Here is an 18039-nt window from a genome sequence, read left to right as displayed (position 1 = left end):
CTTAGTTAACCCTCACAGTCCCTGGAAAGGAGGGGGGAAAAAATGAAGCTGGTAAATGGTGGGGCAAAATTCTGACTGCTGCGTGAGAAATACATTCTTCTGCTTCTGCATGTTGTTGCTCCAGATAGATCTGCTCTGCCTCTGTGTAGGGTCACCACCTATCCTTGTCAGATTATTATTTTTTTAATGTTGAATTATTTGCTTTTACATATATATATGATATTCCGTTACTAAATACCTCAATATTTACCTATAAAACATTTTTTCGTCTATCAAAACATCATTATATCTCACAAATCATTGACTAGCCCAATAAACCTAAGTGACGTATTTAAATGTTGTATTTCCACAGATTTACACTTGCATGATTTCTTGCACTCTCTGGTCACTTTTTTAAATGCCCTGGATTTTAGGACGGAGTTAACTGACTTTCCTGGACTAACCTAAAATTATAAAATACTGTATAACAAAAACTACAGCTTTGTTTAAACCTAGAAATCATCCTCAAAGATTTTTAATTTCCTACTACCTTTTTTGTATCATTCTTTACCTCATTTTTCTGGTAGTAGTTAAGATGTCTTAAGCTCCTGAATGTTCACATTATCCTGAATTTGACTTTTGTTTTGGTCAAGTGCTGTTCACTGTGAACATCTTACCTGCCTGAGCTCTGTGAGCAAGGCAAGGGCATAAGGTTAGTAGAAGTTGTGGATGTTTACTTCAGTGCCTGTTTTCAAACTTGCTTACCTTCCTCAGCTCATGTTCTACAGAGAGTAGAAGATGGTGAGAGCATCATAGTACTAACTTATGTCTGCAGTTGTTCATTTTATAGATTTCCCATTAGTCCTCCAGTTTTCAGCCCCCATTTCCATGATGCCCTGTGCTTCCAAGGCAGGAACTTCTCAGTGTTTACACAGGATGCATCCCCTCCTCTAGTCAGTGGTAGTTGGGAAGCCACTGGACTGAGTCACTTCCACTCCTTTATCTGCTTCCCATCTTCTTGGAATTTTTTGATAAATCTCATTTATTCTTTTTTCCCCTCCTAGTGCTTTCTTTATTGTCACGGGGACACAGATGTTCAGGGAAAAGAAAAATGCATGTGTTTAGTCTGCCATGTTTGACCAGAAACCAGTAAAACCTATTTTTAACTCATTTCTCTAACAGCTCCTCAAAAGTGAAATAAGAAGATTGGAAAGAAATCAAGAGAGAGAGAAGTCTGTTGCTAACCTGGAGTACTTGAAGAATGTCTTGTTGCAGTTCATTTTCCTGAAACCAGGTAGTGAAAGAGAGAGGCTTCTTCCTGTTATAGATACAATGTTGCAACTCAGCCCAGAAGAAAAGGGAAAACTTGCTACAATTGCTCAAGGTATGAGATAGGAGCTTCCACTTCTGTTTATAACTTACACTAACCATTGGCCTATAGTTAACAATTTATGTGCCTACACATATTTCATGATACTATAATTTTTAAAATTGTAGCTATTAAATTTTGTTCACTTGAATTAATTCCATCATATATGCCTGTGACTAGATTTGAAAAGTTGACATTTTAACATATAGTACATTTATATAATTTTAACACTCAGGAAAATATAATACATTGTTTATTTTGATCTTCTCACTCTTTGAGATTAGATTTGTATTCTGGAGTTGAATTCTAGTATTGAGTTGAATATGAATGTGGTTTTGTTTTAGATCATACTTTTTTGTTTTTTTTTCCTTTGTACTGGGGATTGATCCCAGAGGTGCTTAACCACCAAGCCACATCCACAGCCATTTTTTTTTTAATATTTATTTTTCAGTTGTAGTTGGACACAATACCTTTATTTTTATTTATTTATTTATTTTTATATGGTGCTAAGGATCAAACCCAGGGCCTCGCACATGATAGGCGAGCACTCTACTGCTGAGCCACAACTCCAGTCACAGCCATTTTTTAATATATTTTATTTAGAGACAGGGTCTCAATGAGTTGCTTAGAGCCTCACCACTGAGGCTGGCTTTGAACTCACAATCCTCCTGCCTCAGCCTCCCAAACTGCCGGAATTATAGGCATGTGCCACTGTGCCCGGCATACTTTAAAAAAAAAAAAAAAAAAAAACATAATATTGAGCTGTTCCTGTCCTACTTCACCCCCATCCTCTTCCCACCTCCAGACAGTCTAGGAACAGCAGTTATATGGCCCATATCCTGCTGTCCTCTTTCCAGGTGAATGAAGCTGTAAAGCTGTCCTGTTGTGGAGTTTAAATTTTCATGTCAATTTGATGGTGTGTTGTATAAACACTTGGAAATGCTTCTCATACAGCTGCTACAGTTCCTGATTTCATACTACATCTTAAGCATCATGATTTTATTTTCGGGTTAGTTTTTTTGTTTTTGTTTCATTTTTTGTTTTTGTTCTCTTTCTTGACATGGAGGTCTTACCATGTTGCCCAGGCTGGTCTGAAACTCCTGGGCTAAAACAATTTTCTAGCCTCGGCCTCCCAAGTAACTGGGACTATCTGCACACACCACCATGCCTCGTTTAGGGTTAGTGTCTTTGGTTTTTTTGTTTTTAGTATTTTTTTAGTTGTAGGTGGACACAATACCTTTATTTTATTTATTTATTTATTTATTTTTATGTGGTGCTGAGGATCCAGCCCAATGCCTTCATACATGCCAGACGAGTGCGCTACCACTGAGCCACTACCCCAGCCTGGGTTTAGTTTTAAAACATCTTTATTTTTGACATTTTCAAGTGTGCAGAGAAATTACAGTAATGTATTTTGTAGCTGTCACCCATCCCTAATAATTTTCAACTCGTGGTCAGTCTTTTGGCAGACATAGGAAGCACTAGAGATTTTAAAGCAAATTGCACAATTCAATTTATTTCCCTGAATTCCTCCATCATCTGTACTCAGTTCATTTTCATATACATGATTCCTATAAAAAGATACAAATGTCTTTTTCTTTCTTTTTTTTTTTTGTAGTTATAGATCGACAAAATAGCTTTATTTATTTTTATGTGGTGCTGAGGATGGAACCCAGGGCCTCACACATGCTAGGCGAGTGCTCTACCACTGAACCAGAACCCCAGCCCAACCCAAATGTCTTTTTAAGTATCAAAAATAGGGCTCATGCATTGCATTTGGTTGGTTTCCTTTGTTTTGTTGTGTTTTGATTTTTCATTGGAGGGATGTATTTTGTTTTTCAAGGGGGTTTGTTTTGTTAGTTTGGTACTGAGGGCTGAACCTAGGGATACTTTACCATTAAGCTACATCTCCAGTTCTTTTGTTTGTTTGTTTGTTTGTTTGTCTTTTGAAACAGGGTCTCACTACATTGCTGAGGCTGGTCTACAACTTGCCATCCTCGTACCTCAGCATCCCAAGTAGCTGAAATTAGATTATAGGCATGTACCTCCGCACCAGGCAGCTTGTGTTTTTTTGTATGTTTAGATTTTTTGTTGTTGTTTTAGTATGCAATAATTCCATGTTCCCATATTAAATATGCCATTTATTAATTGAAGAAATTAGTCATTTGTCCTATGGTAGTTCAGTATTCTGAATTTGGTATTTCCAAGGTAGCAATATTTGTTCCAGTATTGTACATAAGCAGGAAGTTAGCTCTCTGATTAGATCCAGATGCAATTGGGTAGGGGCAAAAATATCTTTGAGGTAGCATTGTGTAGTTTCTGAGACATCACGTGACCCAGAATGTACCACTTTCAACTGATTTTCTCATCTGATTCATGCTCTTTAACATGTTTCTCTGTCCCCTGTAAATCCTAACTGGTAAATTTAGAATGGTCCTCAAATTGAGTGAGCAGAAACATCTGGTGCATTTATTAAAACTCAGATGGAAGCTGGATATAATCCCAGTGGCTTTAAAGGCTCAGTCAGTAAGATCACAAGTTCAAAGCCAGCCTCAGCAACTTAGCAAGACCCTGTCTCAAGATAAAATATAAAAAGGGCTGGGGATGTGTCTCAGTGGTTAAGTACCCCTGAGTTCAGTTTCTAGTATTTAAAAAAAAAGATGGCTGGACCCCACCTATGATATTGTATTTTTATTTCTTTATTTTTGGTGCTAGGAATCTAACTGAAGACCTCACACATGAAGTGCTTTACCACCTAACTACACCTGTAGCCAACATTTTACATTTTAGCAAGTTGATGCTGATAATCCTTTTCTGGAGATCATACTTTCAGAATCCCTGATCCAAAGGCCTGATAAGATTCAGACCTAATTATTTGCAGGAATACTTCACATTTAGTATTAATAGTTTCTTTGAATCTGTTTTCCTACAACACATCTTCCTAGTGATGCAGGAATATTCTGAATACTGATGGTAAACTTTGTTTTGCTAACTACTGAGTATATTACCATAGCCACAAGAGTATTTTTGTCACAATATCCAAAATAAGAATATATCATGTATATTTTTAGTAAGATAGTTATCCTAAATCATAAATTTGCTTTTATATGCCATTCTTTATTTAAAAACTTATTTCTAACTTATTTTCAGAATGACATATGTATTCTTAAATTCAAAGATAGCTTTTATTAGAACACTGATATATTATCAAAATACTTAGCATGAATAACAGTTCCCTTTTAAAAGCCTGTATGTTTTATGTAATTTAAATGCTATAAAAACCCAAGTGATTCCTATTAAGTTTAAGATGTGTTGATTAAAAGACCTAAAAGAAACTAACCTAAAAGTTTCCATAACAGTGTTTTTTTAAATAATTATTCATAAAATAAATAGAAGAGTTCTGTAGAAATTTAGAATTCTATTGCCTACTTTTGGAAAATCCTGTAAATGAACAGGAAAACTCCACTAATTTATTAAACAAATTAAATCTTTATATATCATTTACTTTTCTTATCTGTGTGGATAAAAGATAACTTGTTTAAAAAAAGACTTATAGCCAGGTGTAGTGTTATACACCTGCAATCCCAGCAATTTAAGATGCTGAGGCAAGAGGATTGCAAGTTCAAAGCTAGCCTCAGCAACCTTTCGAGGCCCTGAGCAACGTAGTGAGACCCTGTCTCAAAATAAAAAAGACTGGGAATGTGGCTCAGGCTTTTGGATTCAATCCCTCAAGACCTCACACATAAAGTGCAGACTTATAAAAATCAAAAACTGATGGTTTAATAGCAGATATGATTTAAGAGAGAATATATAAACCAGAATACAGGTTAGAAGGAATTTTGCAGAATTTACCATGAAGAAGCAAGAAAATAAAATGTAAAAAACGATAGAATGAAAACATTGACCATATATCTAATAACTGAAGTTCTGTTCCCTCCCACACCCACTGCTTTTGGCTTAGAATTATAAAATGAAGTTCCTCATTGGGAAAATCCTTTAGAAAAAGAAGTTGGTAAGGAAGGTGTCCTACACTCCTAGAGAAAAGTACAGAGTGATCTGGGCTGGGAATATGCTTTGTACTAACCCTGCAGACTTCTGATAAGTCTTCCAGAACAGGAAGGAGAATTTGAGAGAAGCAATTTAGGGTGAAGGGGAATTGAAGAGGAAGTTGTGATTTGGTCAAAGTTGCTGATTTAGTCCTATAATTTTAAGTGAATGCACATATGCATTTGTGTTTGTATATGTGTGTATCTTGGAATAAACAGTTTAAATAAATGACATCATTGTTTTAAAATAATAAAAGTTCTCAAAGGACAAGACAGAAAGAATGGGGCAGAGATAATATGTGAAAAGAATGGCTGACATTTTTTTTTTGGCTGATGAAGGATATCCAGCCATGGTTCAGAAACTCCAGTAAAATCTCAAACAGGAAACCCTAAAAAATATGTAAATAAGACTAAGACAAAGACAAACCTCAAACGCAGCCAGAGAAATAAGACACATTTCCTCACCTAAAAAAGAGTAACAAATAGGGTCGGGCCTGATGGTGCACATCAGCTTGGGAAGCGGAGGCAGGAAGATCACAAGTTCAAAGCTAGCCTCAGCAACAGTGAAGCACTAAGCAATTCAGTGAGATCCTGTCTCTATAGAAAATACAAAATATGGCTGGGGATGTGACTTAGTGGTTAAATGCCCCTAAATTCAATACCCAGTACCCGAGACAAAAGAGTAACAAATAGCCAAGTATGGTGCTACATGCCTGTAATCCCAGCAGCTGCAGGCTGAGGAAGGAGGATTGCAAGTTCAAGTTCAGCTTCAGCAATTTAGAGAGGCTCTATTCAACTTAGCAAGACCCTGTCTCAAAATAAAAAATTAAAAAAGGTTTGGGGATGTGGCTCAGTGGTGAAGGCCCCTTGGATTCAATCCCAAGCACTGAAAAAAAATACAATTAAGCCTCACCGTGGACTCCTTAACAGCATTGGTATAATGCAGTCAAAAGGATGACTGCCCACCTTGTAAAAGCATGTTTCATGGACTTTTTTTCCAAACTGACTTTTAAAAATTCCCCTCACTGGAAATTCTCTAGGATATTCTTTAGGCAAAAGGAAATCTCCTTAGGTAGATCTGAAGTTCAAGAAGGGAAGACACAGAGAAAACTCATAAGTGTACTACAGATAGGGGCCTTCCGCCTGATGGCCCACATATCATTGCCAAGGCCCTAAACTACAAATAATAATCAACACATGTGGGATATCAGAAAGAGTGTTAAGAGCCACTCTTCCTGAACTGAAGGAACTGGACCTTTGGAGCAAAACACAGGTACCTCTTGCCTCCTTCATCATCTTCATAGCAATATTTATCATGTCTGGTTTTGTATAAAGTAGATAGCAAAATTTTCATTTAGGTTGTTACCAATTAGTGGATACTGAAATTAATTTGGTGAATAACACCCAAAATATATTTTTTTAAATAAAAAGAATAGCCTGGTATGGTGGTACACACTTGTAATCTCAGCAACTCATGAGTGTGAGACAGGAGGAAGTAGAGTTCAAAGCCAACCTCAGCAAAAGTGAGTCACTAAGCAACTCAGTGAGACCCTGTCTCTAAATAAAATACAAAACAGGGCTGGGGATGTGGCTCAGTGATCAGGTGCCCCTGAGTTCAATCAATAAATAAAAATAAAGTAAAAAGAATCATACGGGTACAGTGATGCACACCTATAATTCTAGTGGCTTGGGTAGGTTGAGGCAAGAGATTGCATGTTCAAGAGAACTTGCACATTCAAGGACAGCCTCAGCAATTTAGCAAAACCCCATCTCAAAATAAAAAAAAAAAAAAGGCTGGGGATGTGGCTCAGTGGTTAAGCTCCCCTGGGTTCAATCCATGGTACCATATAAAAAAGCCAATACAATAAAAAGAATAAGACAAACATAAGAATACATTGAATCTAGTAAAAGTAAGAATTATTTCTTGAGCCAAGCACAGCAGCAGTGTACACCTGTAATCCCAGCTACTCAGGAGGCTGAGGCAAAAGGATTGCAAATACAAGGCCAACTTAGGCCCCGTCTCAAAATAAAGGGCTAGTAGGTTGCTTTCCTAGCATTTGTGAGGCCCTGGGTTCAATCCCCAGTACCAGAGGGAAAAAAAATAAGCATTATTTCTTGAAATTCTAGGTATGTACATGAGTTTTGGTGTCTCTCTGCCTATATCAGTTCCTGCTATAAATTTTAGTTTTTCTCACTGTATGGTAAGGTCAAAAATATTTGCAAAACATCAGTTTAGGAAGAGAATAAAAAGTAACATCAAACTCCTTTTGATAAACACTCATTACAAATCCAACTTAAACCCCAAGCAGGTATCATGAACTGCTCAGGATAGTCTGTGACATTTCTGTGTATGATAAATCAACATAGAGTATAGCAGTAGTCCCTACACAAGTAGCGTCAAATAGATACTGCTAAGAAGTATAGGCTGCTCTTCTGCTTACACCACAAATATTAACTCACACTACCCCCTCTCTGTTAGAGCTCAGCACAGTTTGGAAATTTTCTCTTTTCTACTTGAGATAGAACTTAATGATAAGCAGCTTTGCTCCCCAAATAAGTTGGCAGTACAGTACTACTCTGTGCAGAATCAGAGTCTCAGTTTTGCTGTTCAAACTACAACTAAAAGTTGTTTCTCTACATTTTCTTTACTCTTCAATTAGATTACAATTTACAGATCTCTATATTGTTACTTAGTACACCGTATATTCGCCAAGGTCCAGTAATATTTAATAGTAAATAAAGAGGGAAATGGCTAACAACACAACAGGAAAACAGGCCAAGATTGTCAAATTATCTGCAAACTGGCAGGAAGAGCATGCATACTCATCTGATTTGATTTTCAGAGAATGAAAAACTTATCAGAAGAAAACAGATGCTCAGAGCAAGAGCAAATGCATCCTATCTTTGACCAGCTTTTCTCCAGTTCTTTTTATTGAGGGAGAAAAATGGCTGCCAGGAATATTATCTAATCAGGGCAGGCCCTACCAGAAGTGAGCACACAGCTGAATATTTATTATGTCACAAGACTTATACTTCGAGTATACCATTCAGCCCAGATGAACATCCAACGGTCTGCATTTCAGTTTGGGGAAATGTTTCCAATCTTCTGACTCATTATTCTTGGGAGCAAGTGGGTCTCACTCAGAAAATATAATTAGTACACAGTTGTTCATCCCCTAACAATATCTATTCTTCCAGCTTTCTTTTTTTTTAATATCTTTTTAATTGTAGATGGACACAATATTTTATTTGTTTTTATTTTTATGTGGTGCCAGGAATCAAACCCAGTGCCTCACACATGCTAGGCAAGTGTTCTATCCTGAGCCACAACCCTGGCCCTCTTTCAGCTTTAAGTTATTCTCCATGCTGATTGCAGAAAACAGACTTCTAGAAAGTCCTTACCTTCATTATTCCCTCTTCTAGAACTTTTCTCTTTTATGTAATCCTGTCTTGATGGTCAGAAGGCTGACCTAGTGAGTTTATTTTGAAGCAGTAATACAGCAAGATGGATGGGTTACAAGAAAGTGTGACTTCTGTCTTACTAGAAGACTCTCTCTACTTGTATATTTCAATAAAACGACCTGCCATATTGGAGAGGCCCATGTGGCAAGGAACTGAGTCCATCAGTCCACCAGCCTCAAGGAACAAATTCTGCCAACTGTCACATGAATTTGGAAGCAAATCCTCCAGTTCAGCCTTCAGTGAGAACCCAGCCTGGCCAACATCTTGAACTGCAGCCCTTGAGAGACCCTGAAACAGAGCCATTCCTGATCTCCTGACCCACAGAAACTGCAGGATAACAAATGTGTATTGTTTAAAACCATCAAGTTTGTAGTGATTTGTTACACAGAAGTTCATAGGTAGTACTATTAGAGTAAAAACACACTATAGCAGAAAAGGAAAGGAAATGGCTTGTCAACCACAGAAAGAGTTCTTCCATTTAAAATTTTGATGATGCTTTTCTCCATGAGATCCAACTATTGTATATATCTGTATGAAAACACAGGTAATTGGAAAGGGTACACACTAAATGCAATAACAATTACCTCTAGGGATGGGAGGAAGAAGGGAAAGGATGTGATGGAAAGGAGTGTTCACTTTTTTCCAAGGTTATGAAAATATAGATCGTATGACATGTTAATGTACAAATTATGTTACAAAGAAAAAAGCAAGAGAGACTCTGAAATTTTCTTGGAAGCCTAGAATTTTTCTGGACTTTAAGCCAGCATCATGTTAATCATAAAAAGGCAAAAAGAATAACTGGAACTCTCAGCAATACAAAATGTTGCAGCCAGGGCTGGGGTTGTGGCTCAGAGGTAGAGTACTTGCCTAGTATGTGTGAGACACTGGGTTCGATCCTCAATTTTTACAGCTAGATTTTATAAATAAATAAAATAAAGGTCCATTGACAACTAAAAAATATTTTTTTAAAAAATGTTACAATACTTTGGGGAAAGTTTGATACTTTTTATAAAAGTCCAACATGTACTCTGTATATTTAAAAATATGCAGAAGGGCTGGGATTGTGGCTCAGTGGTACAGTGCTTGCCTAGCATGAGAGAGGCACTGGGTTCAATCCTCAGCACCAGATGAAAACAAATAAATAAAGGTATTGTATCCATCTACAACTTTTTAAAAATGCAGAAAATAGCAGGGTATGGTGGCATGCACCTGTAATCCCAGCAACTCCAGAGGCTGAGGCAGGAGGATTGCAGTTTTTAGATCAGGCTCAGCAATTTAGTGAGGCCCTAAGGAATTAGCAAGATCCTGTCTCAAAAATGAGGGGGGAAAAAAAAGGCTGGAGACTTAGTTCAGTGGTAAACCTTCCCTGGTTCAATTCCCAGTATTAAAAAAAAAAAAAAACAGACCATATGTTGCCAAGAAGATCCAGGGAGAACTCTGAGTAGGAGGGAATGTGCCATCTCTTGGGGTGGTGGTACATGACTGTATGAAACTATCTGCATTTATCATGACTCAGTGCGGTGCACCAAGAAGGGCGAATTTCACTGTAAGTAAATAAACCTGATTTTTAAATGGTTAAAATGTTGTTTAGGGTTTAGCTTTGTGGTTTACCATAATTCTATTGGTTGTAGACTCCAAGTTAAGTTATGTAAAGGTTTCTGTTTAAAAGAATATAAAGAAATTTCTCTTGTTGTCAACATTACTTAGTTGTGCTAGGAACTTTATTATGAAGTTGTCTTATAGAAGAAGACATATACTGAATATCCAAGAACAGACTTTGATTCGTAACATCAAAGTATCATGTGCAGAGATGCTGTTTCAGAATAAGTGGTTGCATTTCTTATGTATTGGTGATATTGTTTATTTGTAGAGAATCATTTTTGTGTAATTTTTACAGCTAGATTTTTAAGAAATTAATGCACTTGAGGTGTTAAATTCTAGATTACATGTCACTGTTTCAAAATTAAAATATAAAACATAAAAGTAGCATTAACTTGATTCAACCTAGGAAATCCAATTTCATATTCTTAAGAAATTAGAATAGTAACAAATGTGTCTTTTAGTTGCCATATAATCAGAGAGTGATTCTAGAATATAGATTTCATATTGAGAAAAAATTAATACTTTTTTTTTTTTAACCCTCCACAGGTGAGGAAGAAAGTGCTTCCCGTTCTTCTGGATGGGCATCCTATCTGCATAGTTGGTCTGGACTTCGATAGGTTGATGGAAAGAAAATTCTTTATTAACCAAATAGAATCCATTTTGGGAAAAAAAAAATGGTCATTTATATTACTGTTATTTTTCTGTTAAAAAGTATGTATATATATGTATGCATCCTCCTATATCTGTACATAAATATAACAGATGTATATAAAGAGTCTCAGCTTGGAGTAAAAGTAGAACTTGAAGTATTGACACCAGTCCACAGCCTTGTAGCTCAACACCACAGACAGTGCAGTTTCTGTGATCTGCCTTGCATGACACCGGAATGAAAACAAAGGATGAAGTCACTCCCCTCTCTGTGAATTTTGAAGTTAAACTAAATTTTGGTACCATACCAACTGGAATATAAGCTCTTAAAATAATGTTTCAAGACTGTTTTTTGCAAGATCAGACTTGCAGATAAGTTGTTATTAATAAGTTGCTGAGAAAATTTGGCGATTAGAATATGAAGGAAAATGCTTTATTGTTGATTTTTGTTAAAGGATTGTGAAGTAAATACTCTTCAGTTAATTATGAGGTTAAGTTAAATTGCAATGTAGTTGTTTGCTTAAAGACTAACTGTTCTTTTTTTTTTTTTCTCCAAAGTATATTATCTCAACACTTGTTATGTTGTCGAAAGTGCTGGTTTACTGGCTGATGTAACACTGACTATGAATACATGGGACCACCACTTTAACAGAGGTTGATTTGGTGATATGTCTCTAGGTTCTTGTTATGGTACCACTACTTGCAAGTCATGAGTCTGTTTTGAGAATTCTGTCCATCTCCCCAAATAAGAATTTCTCAGAATAACAACTGCATTACTTAGAATCGAATCTAAACCTGAAACTGGTGCTTCTAGTGTTTGAGTGTTGTGCCCTCAGCATTCCATCCCATGGGATTTTAGAAAGACGACTTGTAGATCAGTGCTGTGTCTTCACAGTTCTGGTGAATAACCCTCGATGTTGGTGTTACTTACCTTTGATGCCTCTGAATATATTTTATTGACTAGATCAAAATTGTGTTCTTAAATCAAAATTTGAGAATTCTATTTTTAATATTTATTTGTTAATAAATCACTACACAGTATGCTCTCTCAAGTTCTTAAGTCTTGCAATTTATATTCTTAATGTTCAGGCTCAGCTAAAGAACTGACTTTGTACTTCAATTACTGGGAACATTGGTTTCCAACTTAGATTAACTGAAATTTGCTGCTGACATGTTGAGTTTGTTCTTTAAAAAATATTTCTTATTTCTGTCTTTTCTCCCATCTTAGAAGAACAGACCTAACTAGTGAATGTATTAAAGAAAATTCATCTATTTAAGAGTTGACTTTAAAAGTTTAGTTTTTTTTACTTTATAAAACTGTGAATATGAGTATGCCAGCAGCATACAATGTAAACTGTATTACTTAAATAAATTTCACTTTCTCTTTGAGCCTAGGCCTTTTGAAATCTATCTAAACTTGTCTTGAAATATAGTCTATGCTTATGATTATAACAGAAACATCTTTTTGCATGATAAAAATTACTTTGATTACAAAAGGCATATTCTTTGGCTTCAGCAATGAGGAAATGTAATGATTATTTTAATATCTATTAAATATTTAACTATATTATATTTTTATGCCTACTCTTCTTCTGTTAGACACTGACTCTTTGAGGTTTTAAATTGCCTTATGAGTTTGAAATGCAAACTCCTTCATGACTGTCTTACACAGTTGGGACCTACTGGGTGCTTAAGAGAACATAGACCAAGCCACTGCAGTGGTGCACACCTGTAGTCCCAGCTGCTTGGGAGGCTCCCTTGAGCCCAGGAGTTCCAGCATGGCCTTATTGAGACCACCCACCCCTACCCAGTCCAACATAAAGAATGTAGACCAACACTTTGGCATGCACCAGGTTGACCATGATGCCCACTCTATCTGACACTTGGCCTTGGAAGCAACAGTTGGTCTTGGCCTTTCTTGGAATAAGACATTGATTCTACCAGAGGCAGGTGCCTATCTGGTCTGCAGCTGAAGGAGTGACTTGAATGAAGGCCTTTGTTCAGGCCCTTTGGAAATTTGAACTGGGAAATGGGCAGGGACAGAGCAAAGTGAAAGAGAAAAGCAGGAGATGCCACAACAAAGGGGAAAAGGTGGCCCTGGAAAGGAATAGACATGGCAGCAATGCCGCGTAGTTCAGGAGTGAGGGATTGAGTTAATCAGTAAATTAATATAATGCTTACATCATTCCCTTAGAAGACTTACTTTTCAAGACTATACCTGCCCAGACCTGGGACTGGAATCCAAATTTCCAGACTAAGTCCAGTGTTGTGACTAATGCTGGACTTGGTCTACAGCTCTCTTCGAAATGTCTTTGTAAACATTTTTAGGCTCCCAAACTTTAAGCCAAAATACACTTATACTACCACAATGCATTTATTAAAGGAAACTTTTTAAATGGTTGGCATCCTGTTTTGCCTAGAACAGTGTGGCTTTGCACCAATTGTTCTTATATAATATTAGTAACACTAACTCTCATTCTCAGAAGAGGCCCTGCCTGGAAGGGAAGTGTCAGTGCCACCCTGCAGTATAGGAAGCAGAGATGGTAGAATGGGAAGTGATAAGACCAGCTCGAATGTAACTCCCCCACCTGTACATGCTCCACCTGGACCACCTGCTAGAAATGAAGCTAGAGCACCTATTGAATTAATCTACAGGTTACTCTCTAGTACAAAAGATAAGATTGTCACCAAAATCACCTTGTGGTGATCATTGTGAGGAGTCATAAATACAAAGAGTGAATATAGCATGCATACATAATGAGCTCAGATCCACCACTCACCTTTAAAAGTTATAAAATACTGCCAGGCACAGTGGTGCACACCTATTATCCCAGCAACTCAGGAGATTGAAACAGGAGGATTGCAAGTTCCAAGCTAGCCTCAACCACTTAGGCCTTATGCAATTTAGCAAGACCCCATCTCAAGCTGGTCATGTGGCTCAGTGGTAGAGTAATTGCCTAGCATGTGAGAGGCACTGGGTTCGGTTCTCAGCACCACATACAAATAAATGAATAAAATAAAGGTCCATCAACACCTAAAAAAAAAAAAAATTTTAAGTAAATAAATAAATAAATATAAAAAGGGCTGAGAATGTAGCTCAGTGGTAAAGTGCCCCTGGGTTAAATCCCCAGTGCCAAAAAAATTAAAATACCAACCCCTTCAAAATTCCCTGTGTGTACCTCCCAAGATCAAAAGCCCCTCAAGGTTACTATATGTAAATAATTTCCTGAACTTCATACAAGTCATTTCTATGTTTTATATGAATTATGTTTCCTTGTTTTATAGCTTTATAAAATTTGAATTATTCTCCACATTTTCTTCTGACTTACTTTCTAATTCAATATTACATAAGATAATTAATATTGATGCATATAGCCATACTTCGTTTTCATGGCCATCTAGTATTCCATTTTATTAATATTTCACAATTTATTCCATCTATCAATAGCTATTTCAGTTGTTTCTACTTTTGTATTCTTTATAAATGATGTTGCCATGAACCTTATTCAGCATTTTTCACAGAACTTAGGTACAGGAGTTTGGCATATATGGACAATGGAAATGCTCTATGATAGGGTATACATGTGTTGAATTCCACTAGTTAATGCCAAATGAGTTGATGGTATCAATGTGGTTTTTTTTAATATTTATTTTTTAGTTTAAGGTGGGCACAGTATCTTTATTTTACATTTATGTGGTGCTGAGGATCGAACCCAGTGCCTGGTGCATGCTAGGCAAGCACTCTACCACTGAGCCACAACCCCAGCCCCTCCATGTGTTTTTTTATTGAGAGTTGCTCTACATTCTCATCAACTGATATCAGATTTTTAATTCTTGCCAGTCTATTCTGCTGGGTGGAATCTTATTGTGGTTTTAATTTATAATTTTCTTATGCTTTTAAATTATATCCTTCTAATTCCTAATGAGCACCTTTTCTTATTAACCATTTTATTTCCTATTCCAAGAAATTTCAGTTTCATGTATTCCATGGACTATTTCTATATTGGTTGTTTGTCTTTTAAACCTGGTTCATGAGAACTGCAAATATATATTTTTTTTTTCCATTTCTAACCTATCTTTTCACTTTTTTGAGTTTTTTGATGAACAAATGTCCTTTTGCAGGGATGGGTGCCAGGATTGAACCCAGAGGCATTTAACCACTGAGTTACGTCCTCAGCCCTTTTTATTTTGAGACATGGTCTCACTAAGTTGCTCAGGGCCTTGCTAACTTGCTGAGGCTGGTCTCCAGCCTGCAATTCTCCTGCCTTAGGCTCCCAAGTTGCTGGGATTGCAGGCATATGCCACCATGCCTGACTCAAATATAGTTTTGAGTTTTGTTTTCCCAATTGCTAGAGATGTTGAACATTTTTTCATATGTTTATTGGCCATTTATATTTCTCCCATTTTTAATTGGATTTGTTTTTTTGTTTTTGTTTTGTTTTAGATCTTTATGTATTCTGGATATTAGTACCCTGTCTGAGAAGAAGGTGGCAAAGATCTCCCATTCTGTGGGCTCTCTTCATATTCTTGTTCCTTTGCTGTGTAGAAGCTTTTTAATTTTTTCGCACTTATTGATTCTTGGTTTTATTTCTTTCTCTTCAGGAGTCTTAAGGAAATCATTGCCTGTACAATATGTTGATGTGGTGAACCTACATTTTCTTCTAGAAGTCACAGAGTTTTTAGTCTAATTCTTAGGTCTTTGATCCACTTTGAGTTGAGTTTTGTGCAAGATGAGAAGTAGGGATTAAATTTCAGTTTTCCCAGCACCATTTGTTTAAAAGGCTATCTTTTCTTTAATGTATGTTTTTGGCACCTCTGTCAAAGATCAGATGACAATCTTTGTGAATTCGTGTCTGTATCTTTTATTCAGTTAGTCTTGGTGACTTCAGTTAGTCTCAGATAGTTTTGGTACCAGTGCCATGCTGTTTGTTTTAATAATTTTTAATTGTTGATGGACCTTTATTTTATTCATTTATTTATACACAGTGCTGAGAATCAAACCCAGTGCCTCACACATGTGAGGCAAGTGCTCTACCACTGAGGCACAATCCCCGTCCATACTATAGCTCTGTAGTATAATTTCAGGTCCAGTATTAAGAATATCAGAGAAATCAGAAAGGAACATAAAACTATTTTAAAAAGGGGGTCTAAGCGGGCTGGGGTTGTGGCTCCACAGTAGAGCACTCGCCTAGGATGTGTGAGGCCTTGGGTTTGATCCTCAGCATCACATAAAAATAAATAAATAAAGCAAAGGTATTATGTACAACTACAACTTAAAAACATTTTTTGTTAAAAAAGGGGGGTCTAAGGGAAATACTGCATCCTAAATGTCTCCCTCTCTCACTCATCCCAAGCTGCATTTACCCTACATCCTTACTCCTTACTTCTCAGAAACTTCTTAGCTAGCCCTATTACTCTGAGCACAGGATTGTTTTCTTAAGAAACTTAGTTCTAGGGGCTGGGGTTGTGGCTCAGCGGTAGAGCACTTGCCTCACATGTGTGAGGCATTGCGTTCCATCCTGAGCACCACATAAAAAATAAATAAACAAAATAAAGGTATTGTGTCCATTTACAACTAATTTTTTTTAATTTTGAAAAAATAAGAAAAAAAAAGAAACTTCTAAAGAAAACACCAAAAAGCCAGGCATGATGACGCATGCCTGTAACCCAAGCGGCTTGGGAGGCTGAGGCAGGAGGACTGCAAGTTCGAAGCCAGCCTCAGCAAAAGTGAGGTACTAAGCAACTCAGTGAGACCCTGTCTTTAAATAAAATACAAAATAGGACTGGGGATGTGGCTCAGTGGTCGAGTGCCCCTGAGTTCAATCCCTGGTACAAAAAAGAAAGAAAAGAAAACACCAAGAGACACTGACATTTGGAAATTCCCTAATGAAGAGATGTTTGTTGCCATTATCCAATAGTTAAAGTGCTTTTCAAGAAACCCTCCCACCAACCCAAAATTGACAGCTCTCTTAAGTAAGAGTCTTTTTTTAATTGATTTTTTAAAAAAATGACAGCAGAATGCATTAAAATTCTCATTACACATATACAGCACAATTTTTCAGATCTCTGGTTGTATATAAAGTATGTTGACACTATTTGGTGTCTTCACACATGTACTTTGGATAATAATGTCCATCACATTCCACCATCCTTGCTAATCCCCTGCCCTGTCCCTTCTCCTCCCACCCCTCTGCCCTATCTAGAGTTCATCTATTCCTCCCATGCTCCCCCTCCCTACCCCACTATGAGTCAGCCTCCTTATATCAGAGAAAACATTTGCCATTTGTTTTCTTGAGATTGGCTAACTTCACTTAGCATTATCTTCTCCAGCGCCATCCATTTACCTGCAAATGCCATGATTTTATTCTCTTTTATTGCTGAGTAAAATTCCATTGTGTATACATGCCACATTTTTTTTATCCATTCATCCACTGAAGGGCATCTAGGTTGCTTCCACAGTTTAGCTATTGCGAATTGTGCTGCTATAAAAATTGATGTGGCTGTGTCCCTGTAGTTTGCTGTTTTTAAATCCTTTGGATATAGTCCAAGGAGAGGGATAGCTGGGTCAAATGGTGGTTCATTCCCAGATTTCCAAGGAATCTCCATACTGCTTTTCTTATTGGCTACACCAATTTGCAGTCCCACCAGCAATGTATGAGTGTACCTTTTTCCCCACATTCTCGCCAACACTTACTGTTGTTTGTCTTCATAATAGCTGCCATTCTGACTGGGTGAAATGAAATCTTAGAGTAGCTTTGATTTGCATTTTTCTAATGGCTAGAGATGATGAATATTTTTTCATATATTTGTTGATTAATTGTATATCCTCTTCTGAGAAGTGTCTGTTCACGTCCTTGGCCCATTTGTTGATTGGGTTATTTGTTTTTTTGGTACTTAGCTTTTTGAGTTCTTGAGTTCTTTATATACCCTAGA

The 18039-nt window shown here is 36.9% G+C and overlaps 1 protein-coding gene across 2 annotated transcripts in view; it reads left to right on the top strand.

Moving 5' to 3' along the window:
- Positions 1-12678, top strand: part of Gcc2 (GRIP and coiled-coil domain containing 2) — a 48722-nt gene extending 36044 nt beyond the window's left edge. For both annotated transcript variants that reach the window (XM_071601968.1, XM_027948947.3), the window contains exons 22-23: positions 1162-1363; positions 11005-12678. In XM_071601968.1, coding sequence (XP_071458069.1) covers positions 1162-1363; positions 11005-11075 — 273 coding nt within the window. In that variant the 3' untranslated portion in view covers positions 11076-12678. The remainder of the gene's footprint in view (positions 1-1161; positions 1364-11004) is intronic.
- The last annotated feature ends 5361 nt before the right edge of the window (positions 12679-18039 follow it).

The sequence above is a fragment of the Marmota flaviventris genome, chromosome 14, assembly GCF_047511675.1.
Source record: "Marmota flaviventris isolate mMarFla1 chromosome 14, mMarFla1.hap1, whole genome shotgun sequence".
NCBI classification, from domain to species: domain Eukaryota; kingdom Metazoa; phylum Chordata; class Mammalia; order Rodentia; family Sciuridae; genus Marmota; species Marmota flaviventris.
The sequence above is the reverse complement of the archived record's forward strand: the minus strand, read 5'-3'. Positions and strand labels throughout refer to the sequence as shown.